The 15661-nt window shown below is 35.4% G+C and overlaps 1 protein-coding gene across 5 annotated transcripts in view; it reads right to left on the bottom strand.

The window, feature by feature from the left end:
• INVS (inversin) overlaps positions 1-15661 on the bottom strand; it is a 103738-nt gene that overhangs the window by 29705 nt on the left and 58372 nt on the right. For all 5 annotated transcript variants that reach the window (XM_075142240.1, XM_075142245.1, XM_075142242.1 and 2 more), the window contains 5 exons: positions 14388-14497; positions 9860-10031; positions 5093-5248; positions 3363-3592; positions 1649-1755 (listed from right to left, as the gene is read on the bottom strand). In XM_075142240.1, the coding sequence (XP_074998341.1) occupies positions 1649-1755; positions 3363-3592; positions 5093-5248; positions 9860-10031; positions 14388-14497 (775 nt within the window). The remainder of the gene's footprint in view (positions 1-1648; positions 1756-3362; positions 3593-5092; positions 5249-9859; positions 10032-14387; positions 14498-15661) is intronic.

Genomic DNA, 15661 nt, shown 5'->3' with positions numbered 1-15661 from the left:
ATTTAGTTTTAACCACTATGTTTGAATTTTGAACTGGTATCTCATATTGCACTCTAAGAAAGTGAAGAAGGGAAGCTTCTTTCTATAGGTATATTGGAAAAAAAATTACTATTTGGTGAAATTCTTACTGATTAAAAAACAATTCCATCCAATTATGGATGAACGATATCCACGAGGTTATTTTTACTCTCTCTTACAACACTCGACTTGATTTTTCCACTTTCCAAACTTCCGATCCCTTTACAATAAACCAAGGTTTTGTAGATGTTTATTAAGAGGCAATTGAGCAATTTTTATATACAACATACTTTTTTTTAGGAGAATTATATTTAAAGACTGATTCATCTAGAAATATTTGGGATCTGTTTTGTTCTGTACATGGACTAGTGCTTAAGGGCTGACATCTGGAATACTGCTAGTTATATTTTGAGTAATCTAGGTTTATACATAAGAACATATATTAATGCCAGAAGGGAAACAAAAATAGATACTAACTGAATGACTATAGGAAAACCACAGCTAAAGTCTTTTCCTGACATCTGAGCATCATTAGTACATTTCTATGAAGCAAGTAAAATAGCAGCCTCCTTTCTGGCAAAATAGTGGCTTTTAATCTTCCTTATTAAGAGTAATTTAATTACAACTGTTTATTTAATTTTCTATCAAAAATTACCAAAGAGAGCATTGGCACTACTTAATTAGGAACTACTTATACTTTCATTTGTGTTTCTCAATAAAAAAATAAGAACGGAAAAGGAAGAGAGATCTGAGCGGTTTAGAGTAGAGAACAAAAGAGAAATGATGAGGGAAGAAAGCAATTAAAAACAGGGATAAGTATGGAAGTCTCAAATTTAGCACTAAAATATGGGGTTTTGAAGTCCTTAAGTTAATTAAAATGTTGAAATATTCAAATTTATATGGCATACTGATCATAATTTTATTTATAATTATGAGGAGGTCATCTACTCTAAAAAAGGCATTATAAATTTCTGCTAATAGTAATTATCTTCACGGTCAGGGACTAATTCGAACTCCACAACCCAGATCACTTTTAAAAAACTATTATTTATATGTCAATGAAAGACAAAGAAAAGAGATGCAAATGTACTGTCTTTTTATGATTATAGGAGGATTTTTTTTTTAAACTAAGCCTTTAGAATACAGTTAACCACCAGGTAATTTGTAATCCCTATTTTAAAACATAATATTACATTTCTCCCGTTTTCTTCCGTGTCACTGTATTCCTACCAAACAGAAAAGAAAAATTCCAGCCTGCTCCAACAGCAGCAGAAATCCTTTTCATCCTTTGTCCATACATATCCACTGTCAACTTCATATAAATGAAAAAGATCTTTAATATTTCAAACAAGTCTGGAATGAGTAAATACTCGCAGAAATCTCTGTAAGTTCAAGGTTCAAAAGTATAAACAGTTGAAGTTACTTGAAGTTAAGTTAACTTTAGTTACTCTTCTTACTTAAAGAAGAGATTTTTCACATTAGAAAAGCTGCTTACACTGAAGCCCAAGATTACAGCACTCCTTTTAGATACAAGATCATGATTCTCTGGCAATATCTGAACACTTAACATTTAAATCAGTCGGTAGCACTTTTGCTAAATTACAGAATAATGCATTCAGACAAGCAATACCTCTCCTCGCTGTTCTCCATATGATTAGGGAAAGCATCAAAACCAAGCAGCAACTTTATAGCATCAAGGTAGCCATTGTTACAGAGCCAGTGCAAAGCAGTTCTTCCCTGTAAACAATAGAACAGAAACAAAAATAAGTATTATCCCCAAACTCTATCATGCCACAATAAAAGTCGTAACTCATACTGTAATTCAATGCTTTTCTGAACATGAAGGACAAACTAATTCTTCTAAATAAACTTCCTTGTTAAAATAAAAGAATACAGCACTTAAAAATGAAGTAACTTTTTTTTTTTTAAAAACAAGATTACAACACTAGTGCTTTTTCACCTAAAGCAGCTGAAAAACAGCATTAGGAGACTAACTCTAGAGTTGCTTTCTTTGCAGCTATGCTGCCCAGGTCTGAGGCAGCTCTCATCAACCTTTGTAGTTCAGACTGTTTTCTAGGCTGCTCCAAAACACTGTGACAAGACTGAAAGAATTACCACAGAATTCAAAATCAGATGAAGTTTGAGGAAAGCTTATCAGCCCAAGCAAAGAAAGACTCCAGCTGTGCTTTCAAAACGAGCTTGATTTCAGAAGTCTAGTTTCTCGCACATGAAGCAGGAGTCCAACTCTCAAGATGCACTCTATACAGCCAGCTCATATATGACCACTCTTGGGACTGGGATCACAGAACCACAACATGAATACCTCAAGCTCTGTTAATATCAACAACACGTAGATATTTCACTTCACTTCCAGGCCATGCCTCCTGTCTGCCTCTTGCTTTTCTGAACTCCAAATGCTGGAAATATCTGGAAGGCTGGGTACCACAGAAAACATGAAGACATTCTGAGCTCAGTGCTAGCAAGCTGCCCCCTGAACCCCACGGGCTGACGAGCGTGCTGCAGCGTCTCTGTGTGAAACACGTGAAGCTGATATGTTCAACGGTACTCAAGCTGATGCCATACAGAGCTAGTAGCAGGTTGGAAAATCTCCCCAGCATGCTCTGTAGAACCCATAATAAAAAACACTTTTCCATTACCTGGAATTACCCATGCCTACAATGAATAGCTACAGAAAAGTTTAATAAATTGGGTGAAATTCTTTTGACTGATGAAGTTCTACCGAATTCTGAGAAATTATGTCATATAACAAAGAAATCTGTTATATGTTGCACAATTATTCTGGCTCCTAATTTCACTTACTGCTTGAATAATGGCACAAAAGAACATATAAACTAATCAGTGTTCTTTTTTTTTACCTGGAAGAGTGATACGTCTGTGGATACTTATGTGGATAAGTAATTGAAGCAGTTCTTGTGCAATCTCACTTGCAGTATCTTACTTGCTCTGTCTCTATGCTGAAGAAACACTTTACAGACTATAAAATCACATTCCCATGTCAGCTCTTAATAAGGAATGATAGCAGTTAAGAAATCAGATTATTAATATGACTCCTCATAAGACCACACTTTGACAAGGAAAACTCAAAAGTGATATGGAAAAATATGAATCTTCAATTCATGCTGCGTATTAAAATATTACTTTTCATTCAAGATTTTAGAAGTGAAGCTGTAGGGAAAGTTATGTCAGGATGCATTTCCTTTCATGATAAACAGCAGCAAAGATGCTTCTATGCCCAGAAAAAGAATGACCTTGAAGAAAAGGAAAATATTTTGATTTATGGTTATTCTGAAGTTAATTAAATAGCCCAGTGAAGAACAACATACCTCTTTGTCCTGAATATTTGGATCTGCGTTGTTTTCCAGTAACACTACCATGCAGTTAATGTAACCTCCATAAGCAGCACACTGCAGAGGTGTTCTACCTGCATAATCCTGCACATTAGGGTTGATTTTATTTTCTATCAAGATTTGGCACACGTCAGCATTTCCTCCCAGGGCTGCCCAGTGAAGGGGTGAATGGCCATCTTGGTCAACCAAATCTACTCTTGCTCCTCCTGTCACAACAAATACATTTTTGAACATAAAGAGAAAATACTTTTGAATGAAAAGAAAAAAAAAGAATAGGTTTATGTTCAACTAGAACTTACCTGGTAAACTGACAATTCAGAGAAATATTTCTGAAAGTAATTTCAAATTTGTTACTCATCCCAAAACTTAATCAAAATTAATTGGGAATGAAATAGTTTCAGTGAGGGTCAGGCATCTAACTTTTTTTTACAAGCTTCTGAGTATCCTCTCAGATGCTTTAGAAACTCTAGATTTGTCAAATGCCCTTGAAAAACCTAGCTTTTATTTGTTTCAAGCCTATTAATTTGCAGTGAAACTTTTATTTCTTAACAACAAAATCACTTTTGAAAATTAGACTTCAGATGAAATATCTTTTAAAATCTCTAAAGCAGACAAGATATAATATTCACAGTATAAGAATTACTTTTGAAAAAAGCTTGATTTTTTTAATTCAAGCATGCTAAGACTCTTTTATGCAGATAATTAATTTCTCTATGTACTCTTGTAAGATGTAAAAACTCCATACAAAAATAAAACTCCACAAATATGAAAACTTGAACCAACCAGCGGCAATGACTGTCTATATCATAAAATATTTAATTAAACATAACTCAGATTCTGATGACCAAGCTTCTTGCATCTACAAAAGCTAAATGGCATAGAGGGTGGAAGGAAGAGCTTAACAGGAGGTCAAAATATGCTCAGCACATCAGAGAGGGAAGCGCGCTTCTCAGTAAGAAAGGTTGGTTGACGGAAAACTTGCAACTTGTTAGCCTTCATACTTCAACTGTCCATAAATGGGATAATATCTCAAGTAGGAGGGAGACTGCTTCCAGCTACTTAAAACTTTTCTGTGAAGCTAAAATGACAGAATTTTGCATCTAAGATACCACTGTTCTTTCACCAAACTTCTTCCACTTCAGCAGAGTTTTTACAATTATCTAAAACTGTGTATGTTGTTAATCTTATTTCTGCCTACAAATAAAATACTGGTTATAAAAACCAACCAGAGGAAAATATTAATGATTTAGGATTTTTGATAGCTACCTTCGTTAAAAAATAAAGATTCATTTGAATAGCCAAGAAGTCTTCAAAGAAGCCTAAAAATGCTTTCTCACAAAACAGAAGAAAGCTTAACTTGGTCTTATTTACTGGAGCAAAAAAAAGAAAGAAAAACAATGACTTGCTGGGGAAGAGGCAGTTTGAGAGACTAGAACGTACTTGAAAAGGCTTCAGCAGAAAAGAGCTGTGAAAAGAACTACCCCAATTTTGAAAGTGTTATATTTAACTCTTCTAGTCGTTTTGCACAACACTGATAATCTTTTACATTTACTAGCGCTGTTCCACAAAGGGTACTTCCAGACAAAACCTGCTTTAGGCAAGTAATTTTCTAGCCCACCTCTTGCTCAGCTATCCTGTTTATTTCCCAGTCCTGCAGAAACCAGCACCAGAACTCTGAACAGGTTTGTAAATTTGTAACAGCTGACCTTTAATGAGTGTTTGTATCACTTCTTTGTGTCCCATCTCACAGGCTCGGAAAAGCGGGGTATGTTTCATGACATCCAAAGCATCTACCTGTGCGTTGTGTTCCAACAGCAATTTCACTGTGCTGACATGGCCAGAAAGGGCAGCAGCGTGTAATGCTAAAAGAATAAAATAGTAGGAAAAAGAAATCACAATACCATGAGGTTTGGAGGTTCACAATTAGAACAGTCAAAAATTAATTTCAACCATTTTGGTGGAAAAGGTGCTTTTCAACCACAAGAAACTGAAGAATCGTAACAAGTGATCACTAACCACATTTTCTTACCATACAAGCAATAAGCAGAAAAACTGTTAGCCCTGAAACATGTTTCTAACTTGTACAAACAGGAATTTTAACCTTAACAGCACCAAGATTGGCTTATACTGAGGATTTGTGGAAGGTTAGCAGCTTCTGATAAAGAGAACATAACATGATCTACTTCTGCCTCTGTTTTGTGGCATTTCTTACATCACCCCAATGGAGATGAAACTGCCCACTGCCAGTGAAAGAAAGCTTTCATTATTTCTTTAATGTTTTCCTGAAAATACCTTTTTTATTTCTTTCAAAAAAGCAAAGCTGTCTCAATTAAAACGAACTCCATAACTACCCAGCTGTTCCTGCTCCCCTTTTTTCTTTTGTTTTTTTCAGAATTACTTGAAGAAAATTTTACACAAAATTATGTAGCAAGGCAATCACATCTCGCACAGTATCTGCAGCTCCCTGTTTTCTCCAGGAAAAAGAAAAAGATGATGGAAAGATACTGCATTTTGTCCGATCCCTACAATTTACGAAGTTCAGCTGTACGAAAACTATGCAAGTTGATTCTGCAGATTCCTACTCTTCCACAGTTTTCTTTGCCCTCTCATATTTGAATGTATGCAGACTTCACTGAGTCCAAACCAACAAATAACATAGCTACTTTAGACCTCAGAGGTAAAGACGTGGTGTGCTATAACTGAAGTTGCTATCGCCTAACACAGCATCCTGCTGGCACTGTCAGCACGGAGGAAAATGTTGAAATGCCAGTCCAACCAGAAAGGAGAACTACACACAGCAATGAGATTTCAAACCAATGGAGGACACATATATTGGTGATTTCGCTTACACTTTGATTTCAAAATGCCTTGGATTATTTCCTATAGTCAGCAATCGAATCAGATAATCTACATTCTCATACTGCCTTACATGTAGAACATTTCACAGATGACAAAATCAAAATAATTTAGAATGAAAATACAAAACAGTGCAATTCATAAATGTGCATTTAGTAAAATGAATTCCTATTTCCCTGTGAAATTTCACAAATATTCATCCTTGGTGAGAATTCAGTCTGCTCAAGCAAGCAAAATGTGGGGCTGTAAACAGTACCTAGATGTCTCTACTTGTTTAATGTTAAAACAGGCAGGGTCAGGATCCAGCAGAGGCATTATACAGAAAGGCACACCACGAAGGCCAACGTTAGAAAGAATTGCTTCTTGAACCATAGCCAGAATATCAAAACTATTGCCTGCTACTGTTTACCACTGGTACCAGCTTCACACAGCTTATGAAACAGTAACCCAGCATAACCTGTTACACAGGCACTACTAAAATGCACAGGTTGTTCATACTGTCCTTTAACCAAATGCAGCTGAAGTCTGTTGCCTTAAAACACGTATTCTCAAAATTAGTGATATAACTGGAATTGCGATACAGACAAATGAGGCACTTCCTGCAAGAACTGGGGTCACAGCCAGAGACAGTATGAGAAGTGCTGCCTTAGTAATTGAAATCATGCCTTTAAGATGACACTGATGTTTAACTGTTGCAGCTAAAAAGCATAGGGGCACTCATCGCACTCGTGAAAAATATCTGTAAGCAGTAAGATCCGCAGTAGCTATGCGAGTGGGTGGCTATCAGTAGAAATCTGACAAGAATGAGATCCCTGCCGCTTCATACATTTGGATGGGCCTGGTTTTCATGGCCTGACCTCACAGTAAACTCTAGGTTCTGGTTTTTGTACTGCATTTCTTATGAAACCAAAGGCAGTAAAACACTCCATGAGATGACACATGGGGTGTGTGTAACAATACAATAGAAAAAGAGCTGCTGTGTCAGCTTGGCCGGTTCTTCCCCCCTATCACTCATTCTGACGCAGGCATCTTGTTTCGCACTTTGTGCTCAATATTTTCTTGTAAGCCAAATTTTCTGTGATGGAGTCACGGTGACTGAAGAGATACTTCAGCCAGCTGGTCACAATAGGCCCTTTGTTCAGCCGACAGACAGAGCCCTCTCCATTGTACGCAGTGACGGCAGAGCTATAAAGCTGCCCCTGTAACGCTCCTGCAGCGCTGATCTCTGAGAAGAGGGAAATTCCTTTCCCTTGGTGTCATTCTCCTACACAATACGGAGAGTCTGGATGTTCTAGCAAAGCTGAATGGAGAGCTTGCTCTTTTTAAGTAAATGCAAAAGGCTGCGTTAACGCAACATTATAACGGAGCTTAACTGAGTCAGCACACAAAAGTCAGAAAAACACAACCTTGAACTCTCCCCAGCAACTGTATCCCGGGCACGGCGGCATGTGCGCTATTTTCTATTAGGGCATAGTTTCCCGTCAGAATACAACGCTACTTTTCCCTCACCAAAACTTGGGAATGATTAAGAACCTTTGGAAAAAAACCCAGGTCTGAAATCAGAGAGTGATTTACTGGTGGGATTCCTTTTAAGTTTACAGCTCACTATAATAAAGCCTATGCTACTGCACATGCCTGCACAATGGTAAAGTTCAGATTGCTCGACAGCAAGCGACGAACAGCATAGTTCCCCACTTTAAGACTATTTATGTGTTCTACACAACGGCAGTTTCAAGTAACTGGAAAATCCATTCATTTCCTTGGATTAAAAGCCCTACAACAAAATCAAGATTAAAAGGTGATTACACATCACTGCTATGAAAGGTTTAAGACTGAAAGATAATAAACTCAACCACCTGAATTATTCAAGCATGAAATCCACACCTGAGTAATTTCAGAAACACAGTACGTGATTACTCTCTACAGAGAAGAAAACCCTTTGTAAGGAGGTTTGCACAGTGACTACAACATTACTGCACCTTAAGGTCTGAAACAAATAGTGTAAGGTATTTAAAAGGGAACTGTCAGGAAGAAGCAAATGTAGGTGAGATTGATAAAAGATGAAACCAGACTAAAATTGTAGAGTATGTAGTTTGTAAAGTCATCAAACATGCAGACTGAGATTTTATTTGTTGCACTATTTCTCAAACTCAAAAATTACAAACTATCATAACTTGGAAAGACTGATTTTTTGGTGTTTTAATTTGTAAGGAAAGAATGAATTTAGATATTTAAACAGAATTTTATGGTAACTGTATTTGGCTTTTTGTCTAAAGACCCACTATACCACTAAAGCAAATAAAAACTTTCAATTTTTTATATGAAAGTTACATTCATACATGCCGTCTTTCAAATCCTGAACCACTTAACCCTGACATTGCGTTTATTTACCATTTGTATGTTATTCGAAGTGTGATCTGAAAAGAGAAAAGCTCTTAAACTCCTATCTTTGTTTCTTGGTTGGGATAGATCTACCCTGCAAGTTCCCTTAATCTGAGCATATAGCTTAGGCTAGTTTGTGTATGTGTGCAGTGAAAAGATGATGCTTGAGTATACTTTAAAACAAATATAAACAAACATTGCAATATACACTATTCATGGGTGTCTGCTCTGACTATCAGCTTGGCTATCATTTTACTACTTATTATGTACAGGTATACATTTTTGCACTTAACTTCTAAATTTGTGACCTGGCTGTGACTGGCACTGGGTAGTTCATGACCTCCTCCCACACAGCTTACCCCTGCAGCCCCCTGCTACCAAACCTCTACAATTTATGGCCAATATATCCACATTCTCCTCTTTTTTTATTCAGATGTCATCAGCACACTATCCAGCTCCACTACTTTTACCTGTATTTCCAACACTGTCTCTCTGTCAGAACTGTTATTCTATTTTTGATGAAAGTACTAGATAGGTACAATATTTCTGCCACAAATTCTTATAATTTTTCATTAAAGGAGATAACTTCATAGTTGCTTTAGGAAATTTTCAATTTCATGACTTGCATGCTTGAATTCTGAAACACTGTGTTGCATACCTATCTTTTGCTTCAGGCAGATAATGGGATGATAAACTTGGGGGATATCAAGTTTAACCTCTTGTTTGGGCAACAGAAGTGCAATAGCTCTAATCTTTATTACACTATCTTTACAAATAGCTATGGTACTTTTGATTTTCATGATGGTAACTTAGCCACTTCACTGGTTAGTTTGTTCTATATTGTTTCAAAGTGTTTATTTACTTACAAATAAATTTTTTTAGCAGGCATTTTCAGGGAGGGCTTTTTTTGCAATTATATTTCATTTTATTCTTCAAAATACAGAACAGCTCTTCCTTTCCCAGGATTACAGATCTAACTAAATAGCAGCATAGCAGTACATTCTTCTTGCTATGTTTCAAACGAATGGTCCAATCTGTGCAGAAAAGATTTGTTTCTTTCCCACAAGAAGGCAAAGAAGTGACTCACATACATAACTAAACTAATGCAGAAGTATTTTCGGGATTAAGGTACACATCCAGAAAAAGATTAATATAGCTTCTAACAATGTTTTTTATTTGATGGAAATCACACTAACTGGAAACATCCAATGGTTCTTTACTGTAAAGCATCTTACCTGTGCCAGCGTATTTGTCTGTCATATTGATATCAATATCCAATTTTAAAGTCAGCATAGTCCTAATGACATCATCACTGCCTTTGCCAGCTGCCCACATGAAGGATGTTCTTCCCTCAAGATCTGAGTCATCTTTTACAGAAGGATGTTTCAAAAACACTTCAACTGTTTCCTGAAAAGACATACTATTGAAATTAACATTAAAAGGAATCTGTAACAACAAGAAACTATTGTGTCTCATTTAGCTGTTTATGAAGCAAATCAAAGCTTCATTTTTCCTTTTTATGTTTATATAGAGTAATAGCTCAACAGCAGCACTGCATTTTCTGCTATGCCCTTTTCCTTGTCAACGTTCATAGTACATTCTTAACTATGAATTTAACACTGTCATTTATTTCATACTTTTTTCATTTTAGTGTCAAACATCATGTGTTCATCATAAGGAAGTAAGAGACACTGCAGTCACTGCGAAGAAAGCAAAGGGAAAAATATCAGCTTATCAAAACATTATTGTAATACTATGATGCTAAAATAATGTTCCTTCAAAATATTCTCCTGACGTATTTTTTTGCTCCAATTCTAAATACGACTGCACATGCAAATATTTTAGTTTGCCAAACTCTATTAATTTGACTATTCAAAAAAAAAAAAAGGACTTTTAGGGCAACATAGACATATTTCCTAATATTTAATAATATCAACAGGTTACTAGTTACTGAAATATTATAAATCAAAAAAGATTAAGAAAACCTTTATACCTGAGTCCAGGCTTTCCACTGTAACTGTTACACTAAAATCTCTATTTAAATCAAAGCAAAAAGAATTATTTCTTCAAATGCTGTGTTTGTATTAAGCTCTCAACAAACAAGTCCCCTTATTTAACCTGCTGCTAAATTCTTAATAAGACACACAGGAAAGGAAGGGAGAGGAAATCACGACTTCTAGAAAAAGAATTAGGGGAAGATTTTCCCTTTTCTATCTAGTGCCTTACAAGGCTGTGTATTTAACAGCTGGTAAACATCTCTTAAGAGCCACTGATAGGTTAGCCAATAAAAACTGAAAAAAGTGGGTTTCATTATTTGATTTTATTTTCATATTTTAGGATTAACACTATTTTATCCTTTCCCCTGTGTGACACCAAAATAGCTCTATCACTGCTCTGGGTAGGATGAGAATTCCTTGGCTACAAGGAATCAAATGCTTATAATCCCAAAGGTGTTTAAATGCCTAAGTCCTATTGATTAGTTTGGATTTTTTTTAACTACTACTTATTATTTCATCCCTCTAAAGAAATAGGAAATTTTTCATTTATCTTATGTTAACGTGATCTAAGATCCTAACAGCTTCGTGAATTTGGGTCCATATCTGAACTATCAGTTCATTGTAAAAAGGTCCAGCCAGAAATAATGAGGAATGGAAGCATTAAGCCTTCCACACAAACCAGCATGTGTTCACAGCTTTGTGTACTCACACTGACCACCACTGCACCTCAGACACAAACGGCTACTCATTAGGCCAGCAGCTCAGCACCCTACCAGTACTCTGCACTGCTTGAAATCCTGCAAAGTGAAAAGCAGTATGAAGGCTGGACCTTTTCAATACTAAGGCACACATCCCACAAACATAAATAAGTAATTTTATTTTTCCATTAAGTTTTAGCAAAGCAACGTTTCTTTCAACCACTCTTTTTTTCTGGAGTTTTTAATGGGAAAAAGTGGAAGAAAATCCCATAGTGCTATAAGAGTTCTTTTCCAAAATGAAGTTATCATAACTTGAAAACAAAATGAAATTAAATTAGAACAGGATGGTTAAGAATCGGAAAACAGAAATATCGATCAGTTTAATTCTACATGTATTTTGTCATGAAAAATCACATGTATTTTATCTCTATTTAAAAAACTGGAGAAAACAAAATAAAAAACAACAAAGCTGAAAAACAACAGTAAAGGAGAGAAGTTAACCTGGATCATTTCATTCTGTGCTATTAAGAAACTCTGAAAAATGCTAAATATTATTTTTGAATATTCAAAAATAAGACAGAGGTATCCACATTTCATTTACTAGATCAATCTATGCAAGTATGTGAAAGGGAAGTACATTGTCTTGGATATCTCTGAAAAAATTAAAAAAAAAAAAAAAGATACATCTAGTCCTGCATTCTGCATACGAAAATCAATACTAATAGAGCATCTGCCTTCACACATGAAGTTCAAAAATCTAAAAAGGATGCTTATTTTGACCTTCTGCGGGATACATAAGCCATCTAAATTTCAGGCAACCTACTTGGGTGGTTATATTAGGTAACTACTCTTCTTCTAGAACTTTTCCTTCCATAGTAAGTGGGGATAAGTTAGTTTTAGAGAACAAATTCTTCATGTAAATTAAGTGCTGGCTAAGTCTCTTCAGTCTTTAAGAAACAAAAATGTCATATTAGAGTAAGTAACCCGCAGAAAAACAGAACAAAGAACAAGATATCAAGTTAATTAAAACTGAAAGCAACGCAAATATTTATAATAAACACAAAAACCAAACTTTCTTCTTGTCAGGGACTAAGAAACATCGCATTTTAACTGAGAAACACACCACGCCTATCCAAACTTGGGCAGACTGAACAGAACAACAACGTGGCTCTCAAACCATAAATATATAGATGCTACTGCCAAAATAAACATGGATGTGTCTCCACTCAGTTGTTTGACTATGTGTATGGAATGCAGCGGTGGGAATTACTCAAGGATTTGTATGTAATCAAGAAAAAAGGCAAATAGTGGTGCTCAGAAACAACCAAGTGGTGAAAAAGAGAGAAGCGTCAGACATAATTTAGGCATGCATAAACAGGGGCTCTTGGATACCAGCTAAATGAGGCTTGCAGATCTGAATGAGACTCTCCTGTTTGATTCTTCACGTAAGATGGGAAACAGTACATTCATTGTAAATACAAGATTACAAAAGAATGTCTGATTCCATCACCTACTCTATTTCCCCATAAAAACCTAAATGATATCATAGTTTGGGTGGCTGGTGAGATCAAAAGGCAGCAACATAATGAAGATGTTTCATAAAACTGAATCAAGCCCAGAGAAAGAAAGTCAGTATGAAAAATCATTTTTTAGGAATGTATCAATATAGGGGGGGGGAAAAAAAAAGATAAAAGCATGTGGAGATAATCACCAGATTGTAAATAAAAACATTCTATCTTTCCCATGAGTCTGACTCAAACTAGAAAGAAAGGCTTTTACAACATAAATATTTTAGGCGTGTGAGTCAGACCCAAATTGTACATACCACATAATGGACAATAATCAGCATCAATAAAAAATTCTCTAAAAAGGTGTACATTATACACAGAGATATGCTCCAATGAAAGTCTCAATTTAAAAAATATCTGTATGGTTTTACTAAGACCACCTCCAAAAAACCCCACCAAAACCCCAAAACTCACTTTCACAAGGAAACAGAAGGTGACAGCTGTGGTATTAATATACATTGGTCAGTTCCCTCTTTCAGTAGTACTTCTGGATTTGTTAACATGAATGGTTCTCAAAGACATTAAAATTTTACTTGTTTTATGAAAATTAACATCTGGATAGGCAAGAAAGACCCAAACTTGTATCCCTGTTAAGCAAATGCTGCAATATGCGCTACATAACTACATTAATTAGGCACTAAATAACCCTTTTTGTAACGGGAGGTTATGAATAATACAACTGAAGATGGGAGCTCTCAGCTTACTATGCATGGCATAAATCAACTATGAGAGACAGAGCAGCATGAAAAAAGCCTTCTTAAGTTCCAGTGCTTGAGAACTACTTCTATAATAACATCTATGACCAGCAATCATTAAACTGCTGAGTTTTATACTTAGCTCTACCGTATCTGATCTTGCTCTGGAAAAAAATTACCTATTCTACCAAAATATAAGAATTAGGCTGTCTAAGAAACCAATTTTCTTTGTTTTCTGAATTTAAAAAATATTTTTAAAATATTAAAAACTTCAAAAAACTTTTAAAAAATATCGTGTTCATGGAGAATTGTGACAAAAGGTACTTGCTTTACGAGACAACGGCTCATTCATAATAGCAAATACTCATAAGTTAATTACCTTCTTGAAGGCAAAGACTGGTTTGACTGGTACTGAAGCAGCTGTGCAAATACTCACAGGGGTGATCTTACCCTAGATATCTTATAACTGCTTAGATTTTGCTATAATGAGCCTTAAAAAGTGAAAGCACTGTAAAATAGTAGGTACCATTCTGCTTTCTATTGAAGTACCTAAATGACTATTGTGTGTTCTGATGCAACATATAGATCAAAGGGCCTTTCTTTGTACAGCAATGTTTTTTAAAATCTTTTTTTCATAGTTTGAAATTAACCACATTTATATCACATAATACAGGAAAACTCTGAATTAAGCTTGTGCAGACAACACTGTGTTTATATGATTTTAAAAACAACTTAAACACTTTGTTACATTATAAATATTTCAGCAAAACATATTTCCTTCACATTTAGGGTATGTACTACTTACAGCAAAGTTGCTCTGTGCTGCATAATGTAGGGGTGTTGCACCTTGACTATCAGATGGGATAGTTCCAAATTTATTTCTTTCTAATAAGAGATGGACAATCTGTGCATGACCTGAGAAAAATAATATAATAAAACCAGATATGTATCAAATCCTAAAGTTAAACACTTCCCTATTAAAAAAAAAAAACAACAGAAGAAGATGAACAGACTTCAATAAATAGTAGTATGTTTTTGTTGTAGCCATTATAGTCTAAGCGTAAGAGAGAAACGTAAGACTTGATATTTGAACTATTAAGCCTGGCATGCACCTTCTTCCCAATAGCATTCCAGTTCCACACTCTGTATCCTCATTTTTGAGGGGCATCTGTAAATCAGAATGACCTATGAATAGGAACATGTAGAAAGATTTTCTATTTCTTTTAAAAGAAATCACTAGAGCATTTCCCTAAACAAAGAAACCAGCAATAGTTGTTCAGACAACTGTGATATTAACACTGCAGTGAATGAGTTGAATATTTCCATAAAAAGCTTCTGACAATTCAGCTGAGATGCTGCATTTGAGTGAGAGGTCAGTCAGAAGCAGTAAAGTGAGCGCAGACTGATGACGATGAGCATTTGTCCACATTTGTCTACATTAAAAGGTAGGCTAAACCAACATTGACAATTTCATCCTACATCACATTGTTTTACAGAAATTTAGTGTAAATTGTTTACTTAGGTTTTATTCAATCAAAATTTCAACTGAAGATGTATAGCAAAATCTGGAGGCTGGTCTACTACCAGCTGTATATCTGCAATAAACAACAAACTGACACACACAACTCCTTCCATCAAAACAGATTAGAATGTTTTTAGATTAAAATCATAACGTTTTGGGGGGGTGGGTAAACTTTATATCCACTTAACAGACAGGAAAACAAAGACACAGTATATTGCCACTAAAGTCAACTGATCCTTTCATATGCTTTCTTTTGTAGACATATGCAGCTCACGGAATATCTTAATGATTTGGTATTTTAAGAGATATTATAAGGCATAAATCGCATAAAAATACTCTGATTTTACAGGAGAAATCTCCCAGTATCTTGCATGTGGGGAAAACAATCAATTTTGCAGCTTGTTACTTTTGCACAGTTGACCTGAATTTAGAATAAATGAAAAAAAGTAGGCAAACCTTTCTACTAGCAGTAGACTTTTTTTAATGAAAACACCAACAATTACAGAATGAAGCTGTGTAACAGTTGTGGTCTGTAGCTTTTAAAAACCTAAGAGATG

This window comes from Calonectris borealis, chromosome 2 (assembly GCF_964195595.1).
Source record: "Calonectris borealis chromosome 2, bCalBor7.hap1.2, whole genome shotgun sequence".
Classification (NCBI taxonomy): domain Eukaryota; kingdom Metazoa; phylum Chordata; class Aves; order Procellariiformes; family Procellariidae; genus Calonectris; species Calonectris borealis.
The sequence above is the reverse complement of the archived record's forward strand: the minus strand, read 5'-3'. Positions and strand labels throughout refer to the sequence as shown.